General features: G+C 39.7%; 1 protein-coding gene across 3 annotated transcripts in view; it reads right to left on the reverse strand.

Moving 5' to 3' along the window:
- Positions 1-581: 581 nt before the first annotated feature.
- KIAA1671 (KIAA1671 ortholog) overlaps positions 582-27,966 on the reverse strand; it is a 177,851-nt gene continuing 150,466 nt past the window's right edge. For all 3 annotated transcript variants that reach the window (XM_063454647.1, XM_063454649.1, XM_063454648.1), the window contains 7 exons: positions 15,545-15,666; positions 5,368-5,593; positions 4,486-4,657; positions 4,184-4,296; positions 3,789-3,925; positions 2,459-2,540; positions 582-1,225 (listed from right to left, as the gene is read on the reverse strand). In XM_063454647.1, coding sequence (XP_063310717.1) covers positions 2,462-2,540; positions 3,789-3,925; positions 4,184-4,296; positions 4,486-4,657; positions 5,368-5,593; positions 15,545-15,666 — 849 coding nt within the window. In that variant the 3' untranslated portion in view covers positions 582-1,225; positions 2,459-2,461. The remainder of the gene's footprint in view (positions 1,226-2,458; positions 2,541-3,788; positions 3,926-4,183; positions 4,297-4,485; positions 4,658-5,367; positions 5,594-15,544; positions 15,667-27,966) is intronic.

Raw genomic sequence — 27,966 nt, forward strand, 5'->3', positions numbered from 1 at the left:
AATACCTGGATTAAGTAAAAAAGTAAATATTTATGGTATGGATTCTGCAGGAGAATGCATTGCTTGCCTATTTTTTTGTACTGAATGAAGGCAAGGAGATTCTGATGGAATATGAAGAAACATAGGACAATTGCCATCTTTACACCATACTGTTCTGCAATATACAGAGTCATGGTTCAATGCTTTCAAAGGAGAGTTCAATTGTATGAAATCACGTATACAGAGCAGGTTGAAATTACAACTTTCTTAAATTGTTTTACATAATCAACTTATCAAATCAGCATGGTTAAATATACGCAAAATTACAGATCAATATCTATAACCAGCCAAATAATAATTGTTCTAAGCACTGCTCACCAGAAAAAAAATGTGAAAGCCAGAGTTAAAAAATAAATAAAAAAATCAGAGGTGAATAGGTTAATTATGTAAAACATGCTTTTAAAGCAATGATGTACAGAACCCATACTTAATGCATAAGGAAAACAAAAATACAATGTGTTCACAATATTATACCAATGATTTTTTTTTTTAATTATCTTACAAAAAGTAGTCAAGCTTTTTTTGTTGTTGTTATTGGCAGTAAACATTTTGTTCTTTTATATATATATATATATCTATATTTATATACTCTGGAAATGGGGTGTGGGGAATCATTGCAATAGTGAATTACAATATTCTAAGCTTAAAAAAAAAAAAAAAAAAAAAAAAAGATATATTCATTTTGTGAAATTGAAATTTTTTAGAAACAAGTAAAAAAAGGTCACTTTCTCCCCCTGTTCTTTCAAGCTTCCATAACACATATCATAATGACACATTCATTCCATTTACAGGTCTGTGGTCACTGTCCAAAGTCCTTCCACGTCAAAAGGTCATCAGTGTTGTGACCTTTGGCTTTTAAAGTGTTCCATTTCAAGTAGATATCGTTTTTATATCTTCAAAGTTCTAAAGTGACTTTTTCTCTTCTCCAATAAAATTCTACTTTTTTCAGATCTGTATAAGTAATAAGCAGCTTTTTCCACAAAAATGGGAAGGCTCTTCTCCAATAAAATACAAACTTTTTTTGAATCTGTATAAGTAGTAAGCAGCTTTTTCCGCGAAAATGGGAAGGCACCGAACACATTGCAAGTGAGATCAAGCAAAACAGCAGACAGGAGTATGTCTGTAGGGATGGTGGATTAAGGCTTATGTTAAAACTGCTGTGCCCACTTCTAGTTGAATGCTGGATCTGAAATAAAGGAATGTAATTTAGTGCTTGAAAGAAAACAGTTATAGAATGATTTTCAAATATGTTTATTTAATGCTGTTCAGTCTGACATTTTGAACCTCCCCTGCAAGCAAACTTTGTGCTTGGCGTGTTTTTGGAATAGCTTACAAATTCGGTGTATCACAGTGGTTTTGCACTTATAGGGACAATATAGTCACCTGAAGAACTATAGCTTAATGTAGTTGTTCTGATGTCTACTCCCTATCCCTGCAGGTATTTTCATGTCAACACTGACTTTTCAGAAGTGTTTACATTGCTCCCTCACTCAGACAGCCACTAGCGGTGCTTCCCGAGTCAGTGCTGCACAGACGTTCAGCATCTCCACGCTGGGCATAGAGGCACTGAACTTTCCCCATAGAGATGCATTAACATAGAATGTGATGGCAGATAAGAACCATTTGGACCATCTAGTCTGCCCATTTTTCTAAATACTTTCATTAGTCCCTGGCCTTATCTTATAGCTAGGATATGAGAAGATTTTGCCATTCAAGTGCAATAGCCTCCCACTGCTTTCCTATGGGAAAGCATTGGATTGGCCGAGATAGTCCATTCTAATGATCTGAGTCAAGGAGGGGGGGGCGTGAGTTAAGCCAGTAACGGCAGGTCCGCGCAGCGCTGCAAAACACAGGTAAGTTCTAACCGTATTTAAGGGGACAAGGAGGGGCCGGGAATCTGAAATGGGGTTTTAACAAAATCAGGTCAGGAATCACTCCTGACCCAAGAATGATGTAAAAACTAGCCCTGACCCTTCTACAACTAACTAACCTTCACCAAAACTGTGGACCCTGCTTGGAAATACCTTCCAATGTAATGCACACTACCCTCCTACATATTGGACTCTGAAAGGAGAAAGGTGAGATTTTACATTCCTATATTCCTTGACACACTCGCTAGATAAATAATCACAGCGACTAAAGTGAACTCTTGCTTTGAAGAAACTATTGGGCAAAGTCTCTCCTGTCACTTAATTCTCAACATATATGTCATGTTATCAGCATAACCTTTAATGCAAAGAATAGATATACAGGTGGAAGGAGGGAAGCATATTTTATACTGTATTTATGTAGTACTTTTTTTGAATATGAATATTTAATGGTTGCATGCAGAGGGACGAGTGTTGCCCACTATCCCACTTCTGCCCAAGTACAGAAACGTCGTTGGAACGAACTGTGGTAACAAACAATGGATGTTTACCTGTTAAGTATGATTCTCATACTGACTCTGTCTCTTCTTTGATTTCAGTTCTTTTAACCACTGGGGAGATTCTTCTCCCCCTCTGTAACACAAAAGCCTCAGAGTAAGAAGACTGACATATGTATGCATAATCCTTTGAATAACAAGGCTTGAAGTTGGGATTTGACAGTAAAACTTCCATAATGAGGTTCACTGATGTCCTAAAAGTGCTGCCTTCCTCACAATTAGGGATGGATAAAAATCCAAAACGCTAGATTTGCTGCAAAATATCCATGAGCATTTTTATACTTAAAGGACCACTAAAGACACAGAGACTGTGGCGGAACTACCGCGGTCGCAGGGTTCGCAGCTGCGACCAAGGTGCCCGCCAGCTAAGTCACGCGGCCCCTGAGCGTGCGGTATAACTGCGCATACAGGGGCCCATTCTGTTAGTGGAAATTCTTTTCCAGGGGGCCCGGTCAGCGCTGCGGCGCTTTAACAGCGTGACTGGGCCCCTTTTATGATGTCAGACGCTGGGAGGAAGTGACTGCCCCGGTCACTTCTCCTAGCAATCACAGAGAGCCGCGCGGGAGGATGAAGGAGAGGAGCGAGTCAAAGTGGGAACACTGACTCCCATCAGCCTTAGCCACTTGTGTAATCATGCTCTTCCAGTACTGTTCCCTAAATACAGTTTAGTGGTGCTGGGACCGGAGTGACGTCATGACCCAGCTCCTGGCATTATCATGGGCGTGCAAAGGAACAGTGCTGGAAGACCATGAAGACCATATTATAAACACTCTTTCAATATTATTCAGCAAGTCAGGAATTTGAGGAGACATTTTTCCACGACACAATATTTTGGGACATATAAAAATGGTAAATTGTATGTACAATTTATATATTATCATAACCATTTATATAGTGCCAACATATTCTGTATTGCTTTACAATGATAGGAAAGGGAAGAGGTGAAGAAGACTCTGCCCAAACAAGCTTATCTATGATATTATGTTGTATAGTTGTTAATAGTAACAAAAAGTAAACATGCTTTTTGTTCAATAAACACAAATAATTCTAGTTCAGTTAATAAATTCTAAGTTTTGATAACAAACATGTGCACTGTTGAAACAGAGGACCTTGAGTGTATTCTTGAGTTCAGGTATTACAATGGATCTGTCCAATACTACTCTATAGGCACTCATATAGGTGCATTTTACTCAAGTTTCTCGTGTAAGTCATGATGAATGTACACAATCTACAGTATGCCGTCACACATGTTGGGACAGCATGGACCTCCTATAAACTTTCTACACCCATCATTGCTATAATGTTCCATTGTGAGTCAGCTAACCTGTCTTGCTTGTCTGTAGATGTGGGCAAAAGTTTTATGCCCAAAGTTCCTTGTGGGAGGGGGGATTTTGGCGATTTTGAAGGCTGAGGTTGTGTTTCACTGCTGCTTTCTGGTTCTTGCCTTTTCCGGAGCTGTGCCTGTTAAAAAAAACAAAGACACACACACAAAAAACACGCTTTATTACCAGCCATATCATTCAACTATATGAAAGGATTCTGCCTTTATAATGTTTCATTGTATACTTCAATATGAAACGAATAAGCAAAAAACTACTCTTACTGCAATTCATGCAGTAATGTGCCTCCTGGAAAACCTGGCTCTGTCTCTCCCTGTTGTGCAACACAAGTTCATTTGAGACTAAATATAATTTTACAAATTGGAACAGATGTAATTACCATTAAGACAGAGGGATCCATGCCTGGGAACATTGGCATCCTTTGTGATTGAACAGAGATCCTTTGGGGCTTTTCCTCCTCATCGCTCTCTTCTTTCTTCTCGTGTTTGTCTTCTATAAGAAAAAGAAATAATGGCAACATAATTAAGTTAGAAGCAAGCAGAAAAAACTGTATACAGTGGAATCTAAAATACCAAATCCTCCAAGTAACCCCAGTTAAGCACACAGATTTATTCAAAAATGGTATAGGTGAACAACATGAGAGATAAAAGACCTTCAGTACAAAACATATAGAGATGCTACCTGTTGAATCTGTGTACATCCAGGCACTGTCGGAGTCCTCTATCACTGCAAGCTGGCTACTTGACTGAAAGAGTCTGCTTTTGCGCTGGGTTTGGCTGGGAGCCCTGCGCTGACTTTTCCGACTTAGCTGCACCCTGTTCTTTAGTGCTGTGGAGTCTAAAACCGAAGTTTGCTGAAAGAAAACACAAATACACGCATAAATAAGACAGCAACAAGAGTCATTAAAACACCCAGTTAATAGAAAATTCTAGTATGTTCTTAAAAGTTATATCTAATACAGTCTAGCATCTAGCAAATACCCAGGTAGTTCATTGGGCCTTTCACAAAAACATATTGTAATTACAGATAAAACCAAACAGACTGGCTCATCTTGAGTCCCTATCCTACAAATACTGTAAATCTACACGGTTGTTGCGACCTCAAGACACTTTGGTAACAAAAAAATTGTGACTCTAACCAGTCAGGGCTATTGATGCATTAAGTTGTTTTGCAATTCGAAAAACTCTAGTACTGTAGCAATTTATAGGCTTTGTTAACATCACCGCTCTCCTTAATTACCCCTTGCTGTAAGCTGCCATAAGACATCAAATGTATTCTATCACAGCTTCCTAGCTCTAGCTTAAAGAGTACATCAGCTGTACACCTGCCAAATGAACAAACTCGCAGTAAGTCACTTAGGATGTACTCGATGATAATAAAACACACATCCTCTAATTTAATGGTACTAGAAGGAGTATATCAGTATAATGTCACTATAAAAGTGATTTACAAAAGGAAGAAATGAAGAGCCAATGCAAATATTCACTGAGTGCTCAACGGTAAGATCAGTCATTACTGTGCAAAGACAGATATATCCAGCCTGGATGTAACTCATCAACTTACATCAATAAAAGAGAAGTCAACTGCTTTGGCCTCGTGAAAAGAAGGTGTGCTCTCTGTGCCATCTGTAGAATCCATATCCATGCTGGATCGATCCAGGCTGGCATCATGTGCGTCAGTGATTGAGTCATGCTGATCAGTCTCTGTGTGTGACAGGGAGGACAGGCGGCTGTGTGGTGGCTGCTTCCGGCTGGTGATGGTCTCAAAGGACGGAGAATCGTGTACAAAGCTGCAAAACAAGCAAAAAAGGAAGAATTTGTGTTTCATTCATCACACATCGGTTTCAAGTCTGGTCTACTTGCTTTGTAGCATGCACTGGATTTCTTGACAAAGTATTGTAAGTAATACAAACAAAAATATTATATTCCTCACTTCAACAGATAAACTTGTCCACGTGTTTTGTCTCAGATTTCAAAAATCTTTGAAAAAGACCAGCAACAAAATATTTATTAAAAAGAAATGTTTGATATGTAACATATTATAATATATGTTATAGTCCTCTCCATAGAACACATTTTTCTTTATGTAATAAATGTCCCCAATCAGCAACCCAGCACCATACGTATTGCCTCTATACCACAACACTCAACAAGCTATCACATTGGTCCAGGAAGACTCACAAGGAGATATACATACAAACACAGTCACATGCAAGGAGAGGAAAGCACATCCCAAACAGAATAATCTACAGCAGCTCTAGCACTTTAGATAGTAGAATACACAACGTACTACATACATTTTAATCTCTCTGTCTATCCTGATCAAGCAACAGATGGAGAACCTCTTCACAGTTTTACTGACTGAACCTTTGCTTGTGATACCATTGGTCCTGCTGAGGCTTATGAGTGAGCTGCCCATAACCAGTATATACATTTGTTTGCAAATAAATATTGACAAAAAAAAAAAAAAAAAGATTGCCCATAGTGGAGATAGTGTATACGTGTGATTGGTAGAGAAGATCCAGTTTGGTTTAAATAATTGTCAGGTAAATAAAGGTCACAATGCAAACATCAATGGATTTTAACACTTGGAGGAAGGAAACTTATCCTAAACATAGAGCATATTTAACGTACATTACAATGTTTTTTTTGTCAGAAGTATAAAGATTCTATATTTTAAATCTATATAATATCCCACAAACTACATTATCAATTGATTGTAATATGTGTATGTATATTAAGAATGTTTTTACTGATAGAATTTGCAATAGCACCTGAGGAATACCCAAGTGTAGGGTTGAAACGTTGTGTAAAAAATATAATTTATTGCATAGATAAAGCATAAAATAATTGCACATCTACCGCTCTTTGGAGTTCCTGCTTCCAGCTATTCAGCACCTCCTGGGACCCCAACTGCTAGAGGAATCTATTTATATGCTCCATAAGTCCAGAGCCAACTTTAATGGGCTCAGAAAATTGTGAGTGTTCTGAATTCTAAATTTTACTCATGATATATCCTGACAGATTACACTATGTTGTGTTCTATTTCTGTTTTTATATAGGATATATAATTCTAAGTTATTTCTAAGATAACTTAAATTTTAAGAAGTGACTATATGTGGTTTATTACCGGTTTGGTTTTACACAAACTAAATGTTTGCCTGCATAATGAACACTAGATGGCACCCATGTACTACATTTGATAGGTTTGAGTGAAGGAAAGCCATTATTCCTCTAATCATTATGTTAACCGGGAGTCTGTGGTGATTCACACTCAGCAATATGTTATGCTTTAATGAGGAAAGCATTTTTAAAATATATAGATACACACACATATACATATATATATATATATATATATATATATATATATATATATATATATATATATATATATATATATATATATATATATATATATATATATATATATATATCCTAGGTGTGACACAATTCTGCGTATTCAGGGTACTAGTTGATCCAGCACGCAGAATTGTGTCACACCTAGGACTAAAGGAAATGTCTTACCAGGCCTTAGAATGGCTGGACTCAAGGTACCAGAGAATAGTCAGAATACTTGCTGAGGTCAGGGACACAGAGGGAAACACAACGAAGAGGGAAAAGCCAGATGTCAAGGATACCAGAATACAGGGAAGTCAAAACTAAGCCAAAGTCAAAAACCAGAAATAAACGCTCAGGAACGCTCTCTCTGATAACCACAACAGGGCACTGACCAAAAGGTAATTTGGGTTTAAATAACCCTCCTAGAGCTGTAATTGGCTTATATGTGACCTCTGACCCTAAAATGTGTGTGCACGTCCATGACGCGACGCTGTACGCACGTAAGCGCCATCTCTAATATGGGCAAGGGGTATTCTTTAATATAATTGGAACCGCAGCAGCCGGCGTGTCTGTTAACGCCACACGACCTGGGAGCCGAGATGGAAGGAGGTCGGGTCTTGATGTACCACGGGTGAGGAGAGTGTTTGATATTTCTGTCGACGTGACCGCTGGTTTTCAGTGCGGTCACACCGACAGAAGCACGCGGCACCAAGACACATACATACATACATACATATATATATATATATATATATATACACACACACACACTAATTTTTCGTCTTTTTTAATAAAACATTCTATGGCCATCAATATTGGTCAATATACACAGTACAAGTTCTGTGCTTGTTCTTATCCTATGACACCCTAACAGAGGCTGCCTTCCTGAGGGTTGCAATGGAGCCAATATAGTTTGCTAGAATTGGTTAGTTATACTTTAGGATTCCTTATTATCATTTAATTATACAAAACCATAGTATCTTATACTTCTCAAAAACGGCCATTAAAAGGTAAATCAGTGAATGTCTACATACAACATGACAAAACATTGTCCGTTTCAATATCCTATAAAGATTGCATGAAGCCATCGGTTGTGTGCCAGAATCTATTTGATAATGCTGATTGTTTACGACCATCAAAACAAGCTGTTTCTTACAGATTCTATTCTTAAAGTGGAATGTGCCAATCGTTTAACAAATGCATAGCTTGACTGAGTCCCCAAAACAAGCATGGCATTCTGTGCTGGCATAAAGTTGTCAGAGATATTATAATTTAATAAGTATAATGGCAACATATATTATTTCATTCACATTTAATATACGTAGGTTTTTAGATTTAGGTCTCATTTCTAGGGAAAAAAAACTATATCAATATGTACATTAAGGCCCTGTCAACATCTAAACACTGCTTATGAGAACAGAACATTACAAATCAAAATCTGGAAGACAAATTGAATAAATTATTAATGCAATGATGCATTCCTCTCCTCCACCCCGGTCCCCATTACAGTTTTCCCCTTCTTGTCTCTTATAACTTAATAAGTAAACTACTGGTATGCTGCCTGCCTTTACTTTTTATTTTCATTTTTCCCCTGGCCCATATCTTAATACCTGGGTACCTCCAGTCTCTTTTTCTTATGTCTATGATGTTTGCTGGCTGACATTTGCCCTTCTGCGGTTATGCACTTTAATCCTTGCAAGGAGCACAGATTGGCAAGCATCATCCATTCTTATTCATGAAGCCGGAGACAGGCCTCGAGAGAGGACAGCCAGGACAGAGGTAAGTAAATCTGCCAAAGGCAGATTTGTTTTGGAGCAGTAATGCCAACTGGCAAAAAAAAATACAATGCAATGTAAAAAAGTACTCCCTACGTTTTCCTATGTATGTAAAAAAACATGAGGTGGATGTAACAAAAAAGAAAAAAACTGGGATCAGGGGGGTGACTGACGATCATCTGGGAAAACAACAAATCTGACAGTGCTGTTTTATTACAAACAAATACCACATGCACACACCTAGCTTTGGGCCGAGACCCAAGTAGATTTATTTTAGCAGTGCAGTGAGCTGGGAAGAGAACGCAAGGGTTCATACAAAGTTCACTTGAAACCTGACATGGCTCCTATGAAGCTGAAAGGGATTGCACTCCAATCTATATGTGTATGTTTGTTCAAACTGTGTCAGTGCATTTGGTGCTTAGAGGAAAAATATGCAGGATTAAAGACCGTAAATGCTCAGGTGACTGCCATAAAGAAACAAATACAAAATAGTTTTCTTTGTGATAACGTACAATATGTACTGTAGAATGTGCTAGTGTTGCAAAATAAACTGATTTATGAATATAAACTCGTTTGCAATATAAATGTAATAAAATAAAGATGCCATTTTCAATGCTCCCTCTGTAATGCTTACCGCTCTGCCTCCCACAACGTCACGGCTCCTTTCCTCCAGCGTGGTCCAATCCAATGCTCCACAAAGGGACCTAATGCGCATGCACAAGGCATTCAAACTTCCCTATGGGAATGCATTGAATCAATGCTTTCCCAATGGGCTTCCGCTGCATTAACCCTGTAAAATCCGGTCACATGATGCGGTGATCAATATGATAGCCACTAGAAGAGAACTTAACCCTGTAATGTAAACATTGCAGTTTCTCAAGAACTGTAATGCAATACATTGCAGGGTTAAGAGGCGAGGAGTGGTCTGGGTGGCTATAGTGCTCCTTTAAGTAGGTCGTGTAAGCTCACATTCTTTTTTTTTTTTTTTTTTTTTACATAACATTTTGTATAAAAGGGTTTCAAATGTTAGATTAAAGTCCACAAGCAAGGTTTTATATGCCTTTTTGTGTCAGTATGTTTATTTGATATCTCTCCGTGTCTAACCCTGCCATGTGAGTAATAGGTATATTTTATGTTTAAGTTCTCTAGATAAGAATGCTATATAAATATAAGAACTGTTAAATTCCATATACATTATATTATATCTCTCTCTCTCTATATCTATCTATCTATATCTATATCTATATATCTATATCTATATATATATCTATCTATATATATATCTATCTATATATATATATATATATATATATATATATATATATATATATATATATACACACACACACACATACATACATACATACATACATACATACATACATACATACATCTCTCACAAGGGTGAGTTCACCATATCATGAGTCAAATCTGTAGCCTTGGAGTTTGAACACATACTATAAGTGGTATACATATCAACTGAGCTCTCTGACGCAGGAGAGAACTGTATTTTATTTACAGTAGTAAGATTTATTTGCATGGCTAATTTATATATATATCATGGTATTTCTCCATTTCAAACATAAACATCAAAATTAACTCGTTAAACTACCTCGCTGTACCCCCACCTGCCAATAAACAAACGAGCACAACCCCCCCTCCCCCCCCCCCCGACACCCTTTGAGAAAGCTCATCTCCAGAGTCCTTTTCAGAAAGGAAAAATATCAACAATCAACACCCTCATCACCCAACACACAGGAGACGGGTCGCTGGCATATAAGTCGGCTTGGGAGAGGGACTTAGGTCCTATTGGGGAACCTAAATATTGGATCGATATTTGGGAAGTCACCACCTCGATCTCAATATGTGTGAATCATAAAGAACAGGACAAAACGCTACTGCAATGGTATCTCTCCCTGCTTCTGCTAAAACAAACAAATGGACAGGACAGACTCAGACCGCTGTTGGAAGGGCTGTGGGGAGAAAGGCACCTATATTCACCTATGGTGGGAGTGTGACAGATTTACACCACTGTGGCGCACAGTAGCACAATTAACTTCAAAAATCCTACATGTTGATGTCCCAATGGACTCATTGATATGGCTGCTGTCCAAACCCCACAGTGACACACCAAGAGCCCAAAACAAACTCATCTCGAAAATCGCACTGGCCACTAGGAGAAATGGGGTAGCCCAGAAGTCCCTTCCGTGGAAACAGTAAAACAAAAGGTAAACAAGGCTAGGAAAATGGATAGCCTCTCTGCGCTTAGCCACAACACCACCAAATTTTTTATAACAAAATATGGGATCCCTGGCTTTTCGAATTCCCCCTCCCTGACAACTACACAGTCCACCACCACCATTCAGCTGGTTGCACACAACACACCCAAACCTACCTCAAAGAGGCAAATACCTCCATGACATGGACGAGAGCCCAGCAAACATCTTATAAGCAATGTAGGTAGGAGAGGAGACCCGGTCACCCCCCTGGGCTTGCACAATATGGAACACCAGGGGGAAACAGGGCAAGACAAGTCCCCTTCTCCCACCCCACAGCGACATCATACCAAGTACACCCTAAGGTACTAAAGACTACTGTAACACCCTCATAAATGTCACAACCACCAAATCCTGTGCTACGTACTGCAATGAACCTAATATGATGCGGATTCTTATGGACCGATGTATAAAAATTGCCAACATTTGTGAAAGCTGTATACAATGATACCCGTGTGTCTTTCATTCTGTGCCCCCACCCCCTCTAATTTTGAATGAAAAGAAAAACTTTCACAAATAAAGAATTTATTTTAAAAAAACTACCTCGCAGTACAATTTGTAGTTTATTTGTAATAATAACAAATAGCTGTTGCAGTTCACATGATCATGTATACGACTCTAGAGAAAGCAAGCTTTTCAGAACAGAAAAAAAGTATTGAATTATAAACATTATGTTAAAACGGAAGTGTCCAATGCAAAATAATGTCATGCAAATAAAGGAATTTTACAAATCACAGTGTGAATACAGGAATTAATTTATTGCTGGGATGACAAGGTTTTTAACAGTTCTCCCTCCAGGATTTAGAGACTATGAGCACATATGTTATTCCTAGGAGTAGGTGACGGAAAACAGGAATTCACTCTGTGACCGAGTATTTAAACAAGTAAGATGAGATAAGCCATTCTATTGTGAAACAGACTCATTCCATTTATATCCTACTAGGGAAGTAGATATCACTGCACAAAGGGGCCTCCTTTCTGGGTCTGTAAATATTTGGGTTTAGCTGTTAAGTGTATGAATCTGCACGTCAGCTGCTGTTTATTCCTTGCTGCAATGTTGTCACAGTCCTATTCTTGTACTCCTATGTACAGAGCCAGTCACTTAGCTATCAAAATAAGCATGACATTAAGATCTAGGCAGAGACAAAACAAGCTTCCATGTGCTGTTTTCAACAACATTCAGATCTTTGAAATTAGAAAAGGAAAATTATTGTCTAATTTAAGTGTGAACTGCTCCCGTGAAAGAAGTGGACTCAGAAGGTATGCTAAATTAATATGAATAAAGTTAAAGGAACACTCAAGCACCATAACCACTACAGACGCCTGTAGTGCTATGGTGTCAGTCCCACAATAGTCAAGTCGCTTTAGTACAGTTTGACAACTTGCGACTCGTTGCAGGTGAATTCAATTAGGTCTACAGAACCAAGCAGGACTGCTCCCATTGCCTGAGAGGGTCAGCGAACTGCTAAACATTATTTAAAAAAAAAAAGGCTGCAGTGACAGGATCTACACACCATAAACACTTTAAAGTAGTTAACAGCGGTCTCACTATATATATATATATATATATATATATAAAAGGTTTCAATATACTTTTGGGGGGATTTGCCACTATCTTTACAGAGCTAAAATGACTTTGATGTGTTTGAGAGGTAATTAAAATCATTACTAACACACATATAGCTTATATTCATTTTTCATTATACACATACAAATGGTTTCAGCTGTCGATATCATCCATGTGAGACCCCACCTAATCCACATCCAATACAGATCAGCTGTTGCACCAACATTCTTATAATCCACGGTTAATTAATGATTATGGTAATCACAGTCCGCCAAAAGCTTCAGCGACGATATCTCTGGTTCCTAGGTAGTCTAGTTAAAAACCTTTGTGGACCTCAAATTAAAACTGCACTCACTTGCCATAGTACAGACCTTAAAGAAAAGCAGAGATATTAAGGGGAAATTTAAAACTAAATACCAATCTTATATACGGTACTAGTTCTGCACCACAATATGCACTTTTTTGTTGGGCACAACCTCATCACCAGTGCTGGTCACAGGAGGCTTTAACACCCTGTCTTCCTAATTAAAAGATAGAAACGGAAACTGGAAATGGTCATTGTTCGTTATAAAATCTGAAGATCTCATTCTTTCTTAGAGCTTACAATGAAGTTAGAAGTTGAAGCCTGTTCTATTTTAGATTTGATAGTTACAGTCCAACATTAAATAGGGAATACTCAGCTTTTTCAGAAATAGGAGTCAGCAGTGAAGAACAATAAAATATGTGTGGCACAAAGCATGCTTGCAGAACAGAAATGTTACAGTGTCCACAGCAATGTCTGCATTGCAGGTATCAGAGGGGAACATTTCTTCCCAATTGATGAACTATGACAGACAGACAGACAGACAGACAGAAAGAATTGGTAGCTTTAAATTTTAAGTCCTACATTGAAGGCTAGGCCTTCGAATTTACTTCCACTGCGAGCCTGGAGGCACACTCCCCAGAGCTAAATTTTGAGCGATAGACAGATAAATACATAGACAAACAGCTAGCATGTCACGTTGTCTGTATAGTTTTATTTTTTTTGTAAATACGCTTTTATTAAGTTGTGCAATTGTTCAGTTCGCCAAAGAGTTATAAGTATGCGGTAATTGGGACGCGCAGGTCCCGCCAGAATGAAACCATAACAGTTACAGTAGCAAGTGACGTTCGATCAGTCATATATCGGTGACACGCAGGTCACAACAGAGCATGTATTATCTTGCAAATAGTACATTGAAGGGCAGTCCGTACAGTATCAGGTAGTAATGCGTGGACTTGTGGCGAGACTAGCAGGTCTCAGTCTGCAACCTTAACTATGATGACATGCGCACAGCTTGCGTCCCGCATTAGTGTTTACCCCAAGGCCACAGCCGTAAGGACTGTAATCTACAGCCTTGACGGACACAAGTCTTACGTGCTTTCTCCTATTGGACGTCTGATAGTGGGGCTGGTCCCGAGTTAGTGTCTGCTAGCGTGGGGTGGGTGTAGTGCGAGTCAGTCTTACAGGGCGCTGTAGTCTAGAATCGGGTCTTGGTCTCCCCCATCCGTCTGCCTTATCTCTATCATCTCCCACTCTGTGTGGTTACCTAGGTCTAACACTGGATGTCTGCTGTCCAGAGCTGGGACCTCTTCTGGTTCCCATATGCGAGGCGGTGTCAGCACGGGGGATGTTTCACGGTGCAGTAAGTCCTTGCAACTGTCCAGCATCCTATCTGGCCGTGTTTGGTGCAGTCAGCTAGGCCTCAGCAACCGTGGGTATCTGTACTGTGTCGCGCGAGTGCACCCCGTGTTGGGCGATTGTGTCAAGTCGGCACTTCAACTGGGTGTGCTTACTGTCATATGTCGGACCAGGTCTTCAGCGTCTGCGTGACGGGGGAGTCTGCATCAAGAGTGTGTGTGACCCCTGTCGAGCGGTGCCAGATGTACGCATGGAGTGCTTTGTTTGTGCCTTCTCTATCTAAGCCCACCCACAGCTTGGTGGCGGGTGCCGTGTGCCATTCTTGAATCCTCTGGAGCACTGTTGCTTGGAAGTACTTCCGAAAGTCCGGTAAAGCGAGGCCCCCCCATGGTTTGGGCAGGCATAATCTGTCATGTCGGAGCCGCGGTCTCCCCTCTCTCCAGACGTATTTCGTTACTGCCGTTTTGAGTTTGGTGAAGAAGTCCGGGGGCAGGTGCCATGGGATGGTGCTGAAGCAATAGAGAAGGCGGGGCAGGATGTTCATTTTTACGACCGCAATGCGGCCCTGCCAGGAGATTTAGTCGAAAAACCATTTATGTTGTCTGTATAGTTGACATATACACAACAACCTACTGTTTTTTGATGTGATATCTTATTAACATGTTTTACTGATTAGGATTATGCCTACAGTGTCATATTGATACATTGTCGATACAATGTTTGTTTGTTTTTTGTTTTTTTTAGAATAAAACACACTACATCTACCCCAAAACATTTAATGGGGAAAAAAAATCAAAAATAATACAACTATATACTATGGTGAAGCACGTATTATGGGAAAATATTGCAATTTAAGGGTTCTAAAAAAAAACATGCTAATAAACTATAACTCAAAGCCCACCACTAAGCATAATTTCATTAGTAAGAAAATAACTCTTAAAGGTATAAGCACAAGATGCCTTAGATGGATGGGGTAGCATGGATAGATAGAACGAATTAAGTTACCTAGTAGTTTTGCGTCAAACACGGTTCCAACATCCAGGAACACAGATACTGCTAGATATAGGTTTGGTTAATACCAGGTCAATACGTTCCATCAATCAGCACATGGAAAGCCTTACCTATCTTCACCCTGTTGCTGCTCCTGGCCCCATGTACCATAGCGTCTGTCAGGCTCAGCGACAAGGGAGTCTGTGTCTTTGTTGGTTGTAGAGCTTCTGGAGAAACACTGCTTCACTTGGTCCTAAAAATAACAGGAGAAACAACCAGGATGAGTACACAGCTTTACGTACAAGAAGGCCATGCTGATTAGATAATATTTGTACAAGGATTGTGCAACTATGCATCACACATCATTATACCAGACTTCTACGCAATGATATGAATGGCTGAAAACTGGAATTTTAAGGAAAACCTGCCGGCAAATTACAGGAATCAAACAGAAGGGATTTGAATATCAAATTTCAAACTGAAGGCTAAAACTGTTTCGAAAAGTTCTCTAACTCCGGTATAATAATAATGGCTTGGTTATTTTAGCCTTCATTTTGAACTCTGGTTTTCAAATCACTACAATTATCCTAGTGAATATATCCCATTGTGTTTTACAATCATTTACAATTATCATACTAATACATCTGTATTTTATTCTAAAACCGCTAAACTGTTTACAAATTATCAAAGCGCTAAGTTTAGGAAAAGAAGAGATCATGTACAAAACTCTTGTCCACCTAAAATAAAAGAAGATTAAAATAGCCAACTGTGATACACCTTTATGATGATATTCTGATTGATAATCCAATTAAGAGGAGTACATTTACCATCAGAAAATGTTCAATTCAATTTAAAAGAGCAGAAAACTTGCAATCCCGTGTTCTTATTGTAAGTCTGTGTAGTCGTGACTTACACTTCATACGCAGTTTACAGTTGTTAGCAAAGTCCTCACAGATGCTACACATTATTTAGAGCTTGGGCTCTTGAGTGAGCATTTTGGTGCAAAGTCTGCAACATTTCTGTGCAAAATCCATGGAGGTTTTTGCCCATGAATTTTGCTCCCAAACTGTGTCTGTTTTTATCACCGCAGCTACAGTGTTTCTCTGTATACATAGTGAGACATGTTGGTTGAAGCAACCTTGCTGGGCACAGGTTTTTAATTTTTTGCAGTCAAGAGGAAGGCTACACTGATGTTAACATGTGACTATGCATTGTGTCGGACTTTACTCAACTTTTGCATCATTATTGCTACTGGTGGGCATCTATGATTTTCCTGAACAATCTGCTCTATTTGCTTTAGAAATCCACAAAAAATACACATGGAAATTGTGGTTGCACATTTTGTAGATGTTCTGTGCCAAAGAAAAAATGCCCAACTCTGAACACCTTTAGCGCAAAAATAAAGGTGCACAGTGAATGTCTTCCAACATGCTTATATTTTATTAGAGGCTGAAAATATAGCTGACTGTGAGCATCAGAATTTAGTGTAGATGGCGATATTCCGTTATGCAGCCCAACATAACAATATTTAAATACTGAAACAGGTTCATGCTTGTGTAGATAATCTAATTCTACATCCTGACTTACAATCTTCACTATTTTCATGTATTGGTATATCTTTATAGTTGCAGACTACATGACCTCCAAAGATATGCATGCAAAATCAGATCTTGCATAAATACATTTTTTGACCGGAAACAGAGAAAGGAGTTATATGAATGAATACCATAGGCTGTCAACGATCTCTGTAACTCACAAGTGCTATAATGTAGCAGACTAACTGAGGCAGAATTTACCTAAGGTATGGTGTGTGTGTGTGTGTATATATACACCGGTAGACAAGCGAAATGTAACACCACCACGTCAATCAGCCTAGCAGGAGCATATCAGAATTATCTTATATGTACGTTCTCTGCACAAGCCATGCTCTCCTCCTATGTCTCTCCTCTACCTATTTCTCCATGACATGTGCATTATGCTAACATATTCAACACCAAACGTGAACCTAAACTAAAACTACTGTACTACAGATCATATTAATATTATAAAAATGTGCCTGTATATCGAATGCCATGACATGTAATACCAATGTTCACCTATTCTACCGGATGTCGCTGTTGTGGCGCACGCCGGCTGTTTGTTCATTCTGTGCACAATCAAAATAAAGAATTAAAAAAAGATATCCACAGAGCAGCAGAAGAAGCCTCCCACTCATACAAATAGTCCACACACAAACACACACACAGTCCCCACAAACAAAACACCACTAACAATCCACATACACAAACTCCACAAGCAGCTCCACACATACGCACACCATCAAATACACTACGTGACATATCAATTGAGTCCTTTTCCTGTCCTACAGCCCTTAGGACGTGAGCAATTTGCTCCCTTTACTTACGGACAGGCTATACTATGTCTTGTATCTTATTAGTTTAGGTCATCCAGATATATGGTAATATCGCATGTTTTTATTATACATATCTGGTGTATGTACCACTGTTCTTGCTCTCACCTAATTTGTTTATATATACTACGTGACATATCATGCACACACACACACACACACACACACACACACAATTCCACAAGCAGCCGCCATACACAGTCCACATTCGTAGGTATCAATGAAAACCACAAGCTACTCATGAACATATACAATATAACAGCCCACATACACACAAATACAACACTACAAAGCAACTGCAGAATCCATAAAGAATACAGCAACATGCACACCTCAGATTAAAAAAAAAAAAAAATAGGATGGGCACACCAAGGGACTTTAAGATCTTGTTTTGGCACAGTACTACTAAAAGGTTGCCTACCCCTGCTATGTTGCAAAGTGCATACATGATTTTCTTTTTTGGAAATCAAGTTTTATTCGAATAGAATGATGAACCACATTATTTGAGATTAAGTAAAAAGAGAACAGAGAGCAGACAGAGGTGGAAGATTAAAAGGATGAGAAAGGGGAAGAAGAAAAAAAAAGGGTGAATGAGGAGATGGGTGTTAGAGGAGAAAGAAAGCTTGATTTGAGGGTGAAAGATGATGAGGCTAACAGACTAAGCGTAAAAGCACCATTTGTTGGCCTCAAAGGACGTGACTCTTCCATGACAGCATATGTCTTATCGTGATATTTCATCTGTCCTGGTCGGGGTTAAAAGGATTTTCTATCTTTACCGCTATATTGAAAAACAAATTAGATTTCTCTGCAATTGCATTACCCAGTTATAGAGCTCTCATAAGCGTTCTCTTCTTTATTTAAAAAATGTTCAGCAAACAGAATATCCGCCAAAAGCGACGTTAATGGAAGTAATTATCTTGCGTTATATTGTAGTTTCAATTGCATACCAAAAAAAAAAAAAAAATTACAAAAATATTAAAAAATAAAAAATGAGTTACATTTGAAAGTAACATGTTTAGTGCATGGGAGGGTCATAGGAGGCATATTACTGTGTGTGACGCAGCAAAATAAAAGCCCCTTCTCCCCCCCCCTCCCGCCCCCCACCGTCTTGTGGGCGACAAAGTGAATCTAAAAACCACACTTGTACAACTGTGCAACTTGTGCAACATATTAAATGTGCAGGATCGATTTTCAACATAGCTTCATCAGTGCAGTGGGTGAAGCTACATTTTACATAGAAATACAATGGGATTACAACTTGAAAAAAATAAATAAATACATTCAAAAGGGGCTGTCAGGCTGGACAAACTGGTTTTACTCTTTATTGTAGATTTTGAGGTACAAAAGATTTGAAAGAGAACACTAGTTCTTGGGAGCCACATATCACTGAATGGATTATACAGTTTCCATCATCATGTGCAGCTGATATATAAACAGACTGTTACCAAGCTACGAAAGCAGCACTACAAAATATTTTTATCCTTTATAAAGGAAAAAAATATTTAAGACGTAAATAACCAGAATCAAATGTGACATATCAATATACCACTGGAAGCTAGCTTTTCAACAATTTCTATTTATCTTCATGACTCAGAGTCAAAAACCCATAGGCTACTTAACCCCCTAAGGAAGTTAGGACATGTCATTACGTCCCAACTATAACGGGCTTTAATGCCTTTAGGGCGTAATGATACATCCTGCAGATTTGGTGTGAGTAGGTTTATATCCCTACTGTCAGCTGGCCCCACTTTTTGAAGAGCTGCATGCAGTGCTAAAAGCACTGCATATATCCCTTTAAGTCCAGAGAGAACACTGCAACGGAGCAATCAAGCTCACCCACAGTGATTCTCTCACTGGATCTAATGATTAGTGCTGGGCTTAGTCAGTTGCACAGCACCGATTTTAATGCATTGGCTATATTACATTCAGTGGCGTCTCCAGGATTCATATTTAGGGCACATGAGGGGCCAGGAACAAAATTAGGATAGGCAGTTATAAAACGTGGACGCCAGGGAAAGATCCACCCCGCTCTCCCAGAGGTATGTGTGTGTCTTTATGTGTGTGTGTGTGTGTCATATATATGAGATTCGGTGTGTAATGGGGTGAAGTATGTATGTATGTATGTATGTATGTATGCATGCATGTATGTATGTATGTATGTATGTATGTATGTATGTATGTATGCATGTATGTATGTGTGTGTGTGTGTGTGTGTGTGTGTGTGTATGAATGCATGTGGGTATGACGTGTGTATGTGGGTGAAGAGATGATGTGTGGGATGAAGTGTGTGAGGGGTGCACTGTGTGTGTATGCAAAGGTGTACTCTGTGTGAGTGGAAGTATACTGTATGTGGGGGGGGGGGGGGGTTTCACGGTCTGTGATGGTATACTGTGTTCAGTGAGGTGTAGAGAGTGGGATAGGAAAGGGCTTTATATTTTTTACTTTAATTGTTATATATTCCCCTTTCCCTGATCTTACCTTGCAGGGAGGGGGTGGCTCAATCAGATCCATGGTTATTGTGAGGCTGCCTATTCATCGGGTACAGGAGAGGTCACGAGATGAGAGGTATCTCTCTTGGAACTCAAGCACTTACACAGACTGACCCCCCCCCCCACACACACACATACACAGACTACCTCCCCTCTTCCCCCCCTGCCCCCCACAGACTGACCCATTCTCTAACACACACACTCACAGTCTTATTCCCCAGAAACACACAGACTGACCCATGAAAACACACAAACTGAGCCCCCCCACACACACACACAAACTGACCCATACACACACACAGACTGACCCATACACACACACAGACAGATCCCCAAACAGACTGAGTCCCCCTTCCACACACAGACTGAACCCTCTCACCCCCACACAAACTGACCTGTACACACACACACTAAACCCCCCTTCTCCCCCCCCCACACACACAGACTGAGCCACACACACACACACACGCACACACACACTTACCAGCAGCTGCCTGGATGCCTCATTCCCCCCCACACTCAGTGCAGCTGAGCTTCTTCCGGTTTCTCCTCTGCGCTGCGCTCTGTGACCCAGCAGGAAGTTCCTCCCAGCACATTGCCCACTCTGGCCAAGTATGAACTTCCATCTAGGATTCCATTCTTCAAAGAAAGATGGAGGTAGGGGCCCGGAAGGACCACCCACCCCTGTGCACTACCGCTGGTCCGGAGGGCCCAACAGGCAAGTGGGAATAAGTGGTGGAACTGATAGCCCTGCTGCTGCAGCTTGTGAAGGGAGACTCAGTGCTCCCGCTTCAATTTCAATTAGGGGGGCACGAGGGGGAGCAATGCATGATGTAGGGGGGGGGGGGGGTCTGGGCCCCCTCTGCCCCCCCTCCCCGCCGTAGCGACGCCCCTGATTATAATCAATGAAATAGATAGGAGCTGTCATACTGAAAATAGCCAGTAGATGGCAACAACACACCACTCTATTTTATCTTAGATTTCCCTTTTCTAATATCAATACCAATCATATTAGCAGAGGAAAACCCTTGGTATTATGATTAAATTGGGTATTAAGATAATGGAATAAGATTTAAATTTAGAATAAATATTAGATTTAGTATTAGGTTTATATTTAAAATGGGTTAAAATGTTATTTTAGCATTGGGATTAGGTTTTAGATTAGGGTTTGGATTATGATTAGGGCCAGTAGAGGAAATCCTTCAAACACTATTTATAGGGTTAGGATTTAGATTAGGATTAAGGTTATTGGAGTATTGTACGCAGTACTGGAGACCGGATCTCCAGAAGGATATTGATACTTTAGAGAGAGTTCAGAGAAGGGCTACTAAACTGGTTCATGGATTGAAGGATAAAACTTACCAGGAAAGGTTAAAGGAATTTAACATGTATAGCTTGGAGGAAAGATGAGACAGGGGGGTTATGATAGAAACATTTAACTACATAAAGGGAATCCAAGGCTGTCTTTAACGCGGGGCAAACGGGGCAGCTGCCCCAGGCCCAGTTGCTCCTGGGGGGCCCAGAGCAGCTGCTCCGTGGGCCCCGCGATTTGCGCTGCCCCCATGGACCGGGCGGTGTGGCTGCACAGAGACGCACCGGCCCGCACACTAAGGAGGCCCCCCAGGTGGCCCATGCACTAAGGGCCACCCAGGGAGCATGTGTGAGCAGGGGCCCGGTCGGGCGCTGTGACATTTAAACAGCGCGACCGGGCCCCTTCCTGTACCGGCTGGGAGGAAGTGACCTCCCGACGGAAATCACAGCCGTGCGGGAGGAGAATGGCAGGAAGAGGGGAGTTCCAGAGGAGAACTCCCATCTGCCTCACCCTGCCACTGGACCAGGGAAACCACCCTCCAGAAAAAGGTAAGAACCTGGAGGGTGGCTAAATGTATGCTTGTGTGTAATTATGCCTGTGTGTGTCAGTATGTCTGTCTGTGTATGTCAGTATGCCTGTGTGTGTGTGTCAGTGTGCCTGTGTCAGCATGTCTGTGTGTGTGTGTCAATACGTCTGTCAGTGTATGTGTGTGTGTATGTCAGTAGGCCTGTGTGTTTCAGTATGTCTGTCTATGTATGTCAGTATGCCTGTGTGTGTGTGTCAGGTTGCCTGTTTGTGTGTGTCAGCATGTCTGTGTGTGTGTGTCAATAAGTCTGTCAGTGTGTGTGTGTGTGTGTCAATACGTCTGTCAGTGTGTGTGTGTGTGTGTGTATGTCTGTCTATGTATGTCAGTATGCCTGTGTGTGTGTGTCAGTGTGCCTGTGTGTGTCAATACGTCTGTCAGTGTATGTGTCTGTGTGTGTCAGTATATCTGTCAGTGTATGTGTCTGTATGTGTATGTATGTCTGTGTGTGTGTCAGTATGTCTGCCAGTATATATTTGTGTCAGTGTATGTGTGTGTCAGTATGTATCTGTGAATGTTTTAATGTCTGTCTGTGTGTATGTGCCAGTATGTCTGTCTATGTGTATGTCAGTATGCCTGTGTATGTGTGTCAATACATCTGTCAGTGTATGTGTCTGTGTGTGTCAGTATATCTGTCAGTGTATGTGTTTGTGTGTGTATGTATGTATGTCTGTGTGTGTGTCAGTATGTCTGCCAGTATATATTTGTGTGTCAGTATGTATCTGTGAATGTTTTAATGTCTGTGTCTGTATGTGCCAGTATGTCTGTCAGTGTGATTGCGAATTGGGCGTAATTGGGGGGAGGGATGGGAGGGGCAGGGCCCAGGGGGCCCAAGAAAATGCATTGCCCATGGTCCTAATCATATTATAGACGGCCCTGAGGGAATCAACACAGTAAAGGAGGAGACTATATTTAAAAGAAGAAAAACTACAATAACAAGAGGACATAGTCTTAAATTAAAGGGGCAAAAGTTTAAAAATAATATCAGGAAGTTTTACTTTACTGAGAGGGTAGTGGATGCATGGAATACCCTTCCAGCTGAAGTGGAAGAGGTTAACACAGTGAGGGAGTTTAAGCATAAGGCTATCCTAACTATAAGATAAGGCCAGGGACTAATGAAAGTATTTTGAAAATTGGGCAGACTAGATAGGTCGAATGGTTCTTATCTGCCATCACATTCTATTTTTCTATGTTATAATTCGGGTTTGGTATAAAATGTATGGGTTAGGATTAAGGGGAGGTTTATTAGATTAGTGTTAGATTTGGTTTAAGGATTTAGACTGTCTAAGATTGTTACTTTGCAAAGGTATACACACAGGGTATCTTTGCACTCAGGAGATGTTACAGAATATAGGTTGGATATTTTATTACAGTGGGACACATGAGAGTTAAAAACCAAGTAGAAATAAATACAACGCTTATGTTAAAAAAATAAAGCTCTATATTTTAACAAAACACTTGACAAAGGTACAAGAAGGGGGTCATTCTGTACTCAGATACACTTAATTACAGTAGCACATATCAAGTCTACCAAACATACCGCTAAATTGTTATGCGCATGTAAAATAAATTTGAAAATAAAATAATACCATAATATTTTATATTATATAAGAAATTGGTGCTAAAATGGCTGAATAATAAGGCTCAATATTTATCATATGACATACCCAGTGATGACTACTTTCACATATGGTATGCATTTATTGGGTAATTTTAACTGTCAAACTAATACAAGGCCCCAAAAGTGCAGAATATGCCCATCAAATTCATCTATCAAAATTCTAAAAAAAAAAAGTGAAATAGTCAGGTCTCTTATATGGCATTGTAAGTTTGCAAGATATTTTTTGTTTTATTCAGAAGAGTTTGCATAACTTGAGGACTTTGATCACAGTGGCACAAATGTTTGAAAAATACCCAGTTAAAATGTAATGTGTATGCAAAAAAAATAATAGAATAATCACTATAAACTTTGATACAAACTCAATTTAGATGAAGTTGTTATGATGCCTATACTGTCCCTTTAATGTACAACCCTTAATTCCACTCCTCGTGCTTTTCTGAGGTAAAGTTTCTGGTGAGCAGTCAGTGATAATAATTAGCCACTTTATGGAGAAGTTTCCATAGTTGTATTCCAATAATTAGTGCAGAGAAGCAGAGGGATGGTACAGATGGCAACAGGCACTTCCTACACACAATATAGGAACCGTGTTTGCAAATAAAACAGCTGTTAGTCAGAACACATTCAAAAGATACTAGATTTACAGCCGCTCCTTTTACAGTCTATGCTCTTTATCTGGTATTGCTAATCAGCAAAACATAACTACACAAGAAGAGGTGGAGTAACCGAAAAAATACATGGAAAAGAGTTACAGTCCTTATACGGATATGCATACCTCCCAACACCGAGAGGTAGAGAGGTGTACAACATGAGAGCACATAGATGAAGCAAATTATGAACATGCTCTTAGAAGGGTGTTGGTCAATTTAGGGCACATGCCATCATAGAGATCATGCCATGAGCTCTAAGGTAATCACTTGTGAGAATTGTTCAGAATTAGCACTAGCACATAATTAACCACTAAAGGACCATGATCTAGGGGTCATTACAAGAAACAATGTGTTGAATGAATCCTTCCATTTTTGGAGTAAGATCCTTAAACTAAAGGCTGCATAAATGAAAAGAAATGAGCAACATTATAAAAACAATACTACAGTAAAAAAAAACCTAAAATAAAATAAACCCATGTACAACAGGGCAAACATTAATCTGCATAACCTAATCTAGATCTCCCAAAATATGCATCTAATGCAACTAACATAATTTTATTATTCTCTTTGGAAAGAAAATTTTTAACAATGAAGAATGGTTTGATGTACTTGTTAGTGAAGGAAGGTAAGCTAACAACCAAATATATGTAAGGCAACAGAATTGGAATCTATGCCATTCACAAAATACTTAAAATATAGATTTGAAAATGAAAGTAGTCTGTGTGTGTTATTATGAAACATTAGCATGCTAGATGGAGCATCCTAACCTACATAATCATCACTATTTCAAGGTTGCCAAGCAACCAGAGTTTGAGAGCTATGAATAATGTTTCTGTATACACCTGTGGGGCTTACATATTTTAATATAATTAAAATGTAATGGACTGGAGGCTGTTAGAAGCTAGGGATGGCCGATACAGAGTGTTTGGAGAAGCAGACGAGTCTTGTAGAAATTGCAAGCATTGATTAGCTGACCAAAGGATGGCTGAAAAGGACACAAATTCGATGAAGGTTACACAATTTGGGATTAAATGAGAAATTGGATCAATATTTTTAAATGCTTCTAGCAATATATTTTCTATATAGATCAATAATTCAGGGCCATTACTCATCAGATATATAATGCTGTCAAAATGTAATCAACTTTGTGTAGTAACAAGCAATATGTATTAGCCAGTAAGCCATGTCAGTGGTCACTGATAATTTCCAATTATCTTGTTATATCTCCTTAATTCATGGTTTAAAGAATAAATCCCTTTGTCTTACTGTACCACAGTAAACCGTACAATACATGAGTCTCCTAGGAGAACTACTGACCAATATTGGGTCAGAGGATATGAAAACTAGTTCAGTATAGCATGGAAGAATGTTGCCTAGGTTTCCTTTAACAGCCTACACTGGAGATCGCCACATGTACAAATAATGTGTAATGTAACAACACAGAGCACTCTATTCTACAAACAGTACATTATTCTATGATGCACTGAATCGAATCCCCGTCCACATTAAGGAGTTGAGTTTAGTAATTAGGCGTTATAGTCAGATGGTCATTCTGTTTTATAAATACATACTCATGGGTAATGAGAGTGTTTTTCTGTTTTCGTCACATTTCATCTTCGACAGTGCTCACAAGTAACCCGACTAAAAAAAAGACACAGATTTGTGTTTTTGTTTTTAGGAGACTCCCGGGGAATTTAAAAGGCTATATATCCGCAAGGTGTTGACAGCCGAGAACATAATTTAATATTCCATTACGTGCAGGGCACAGCTGACATTGAGAGGTTTATAGTTTCCCATAAAATCTTGCATTTCCTACATGTTGCTGTGAACTATGGCCCTAGAAACACAAGCTCCAATACACTGTAATTAAAGAGGCAATACGTATCTTGAGGCATGTACACAGAATACATACGGTATATTACATATCCCTGGTTAACAAAGCTGCATTTACCCTGTGAATAAAAGTGTGAAACATTTCCCAGAGTCCCCAAAAAATAAAACAAAACTTATTCTAGATGGAAAGGATATGGCTATACCTACAGAATTTTTTTCATAATGCTTGAAGGTCTCGTTCTTGCCTTTTTTCACCTGTTTATAGTAAATACAATGTTAAACACATTGGTAAAAACTAATTTTAAAACCCCAAACAAGCCATAAGACTTGCTTTTCCCACACAGATCTCACATTCACGGTGCTGTAACTAGTGCAAGGGATCCTGAGTGGGAAAAGGCAAAGGAGTTCAACAAAGAACCACCTTTTTGTCTGATTTATTCCACTTTATACATAGATACTGTATTCATTTATAAAGTGAAAAGCAATTCTTGTGGCTAATTTGGTGTGTTCTGAGCTGTGTTTAACAATGTATTTAATACGCACTGACTTCAGGTGGAAGGGGTTTTCAATACTCATTTTCCCCACTATGACTATATTGATTTTGAAATGTTGACGTAGAAATGAGGAGGTAATGGCCAATAAAACAAAGTGGAACGGCTTGTGCCACCAGAACAGCTCGAGCTTTTCTAGACACTGATTTCACCAAGTACTGGAAACATTCCCAAGGGGTACTGGTCTCTTCTGAATTAATAGCTTTGCAGAGGTCCTGCAAGAACTAGTATGAAATCATAGGATTGTGAAAATCGATAGAGCAGCTTATATCACTATCATGTATGTCGAATCATATAGAGAGCTTTGTGCCATGGTGCACTAAAAGTATTGTATAGTGTACACATCTGTATTGCCAACACTATTGTGCCCTCTGGAACTGCATTGAACTAATGGGGCTTCTGAGAGTATTATAGGGTTTAAAGGAGTTGGTTTATGATTACGGTGACTAAGCATTGGGGGGGGGGGGGGGCTTGGTGGTGTTATGGGTGCAGTTCCTCTGGTCTGTATCAAGGTGACTAGATCAAACAAACATGGGATAAAGGTAAGAAATGGATTAAGGGTTAAGCATCTGTTTCGTAGAAGAAAGGGGAAAAACATTTATGTGGGAAATCCCTTAATACTCACAAAAAAAAAAAATCAAAGAAATAACAGACAGGGCAACATGAAGATCCTCTCAGATACTATACTTCTGATAAATAGTCATAATTATGGAGATCCTCAATATGATATGAAACAGAAGAACACAAATACAAAGGAATTCCAACAGTGTAAGTGGCCACTCACATGTGGAGCTTCTTGCAAGATTAGATGTTTCAGCTTGCAGTGGTACAATCCCTGCTGTGAATAGTCAAATTAAAGGGACTCTCCAGTGCCAGGAAAACCGTCCGTTTTCCTGGCACTGCAGGTCCCCTCTCCCTCCCACCTCCCATCCCCGGTTACTGAAGGGGTGAAAACCCCTTCAGTGACTTGCCAGAGGCAGCGACTATGTCCCTCGGTGCTGCTTCTTGGTCCGCCCACGCTCCTCCCCGTCCCCATGTCATCCGGCGGGGAAGATTGATCACGCCCACCGGCGGGGGAGACCTAAAGCGCATGCGTGCCAATGCCGC

This window comes from Pelobates fuscus, chromosome 5 (genome assembly GCF_036172605.1).
Source record: "Pelobates fuscus isolate aPelFus1 chromosome 5, aPelFus1.pri, whole genome shotgun sequence".
Taxonomy (NCBI): Eukaryota; Metazoa; Chordata; class Amphibia; order Anura; family Pelobatidae; genus Pelobates; species Pelobates fuscus.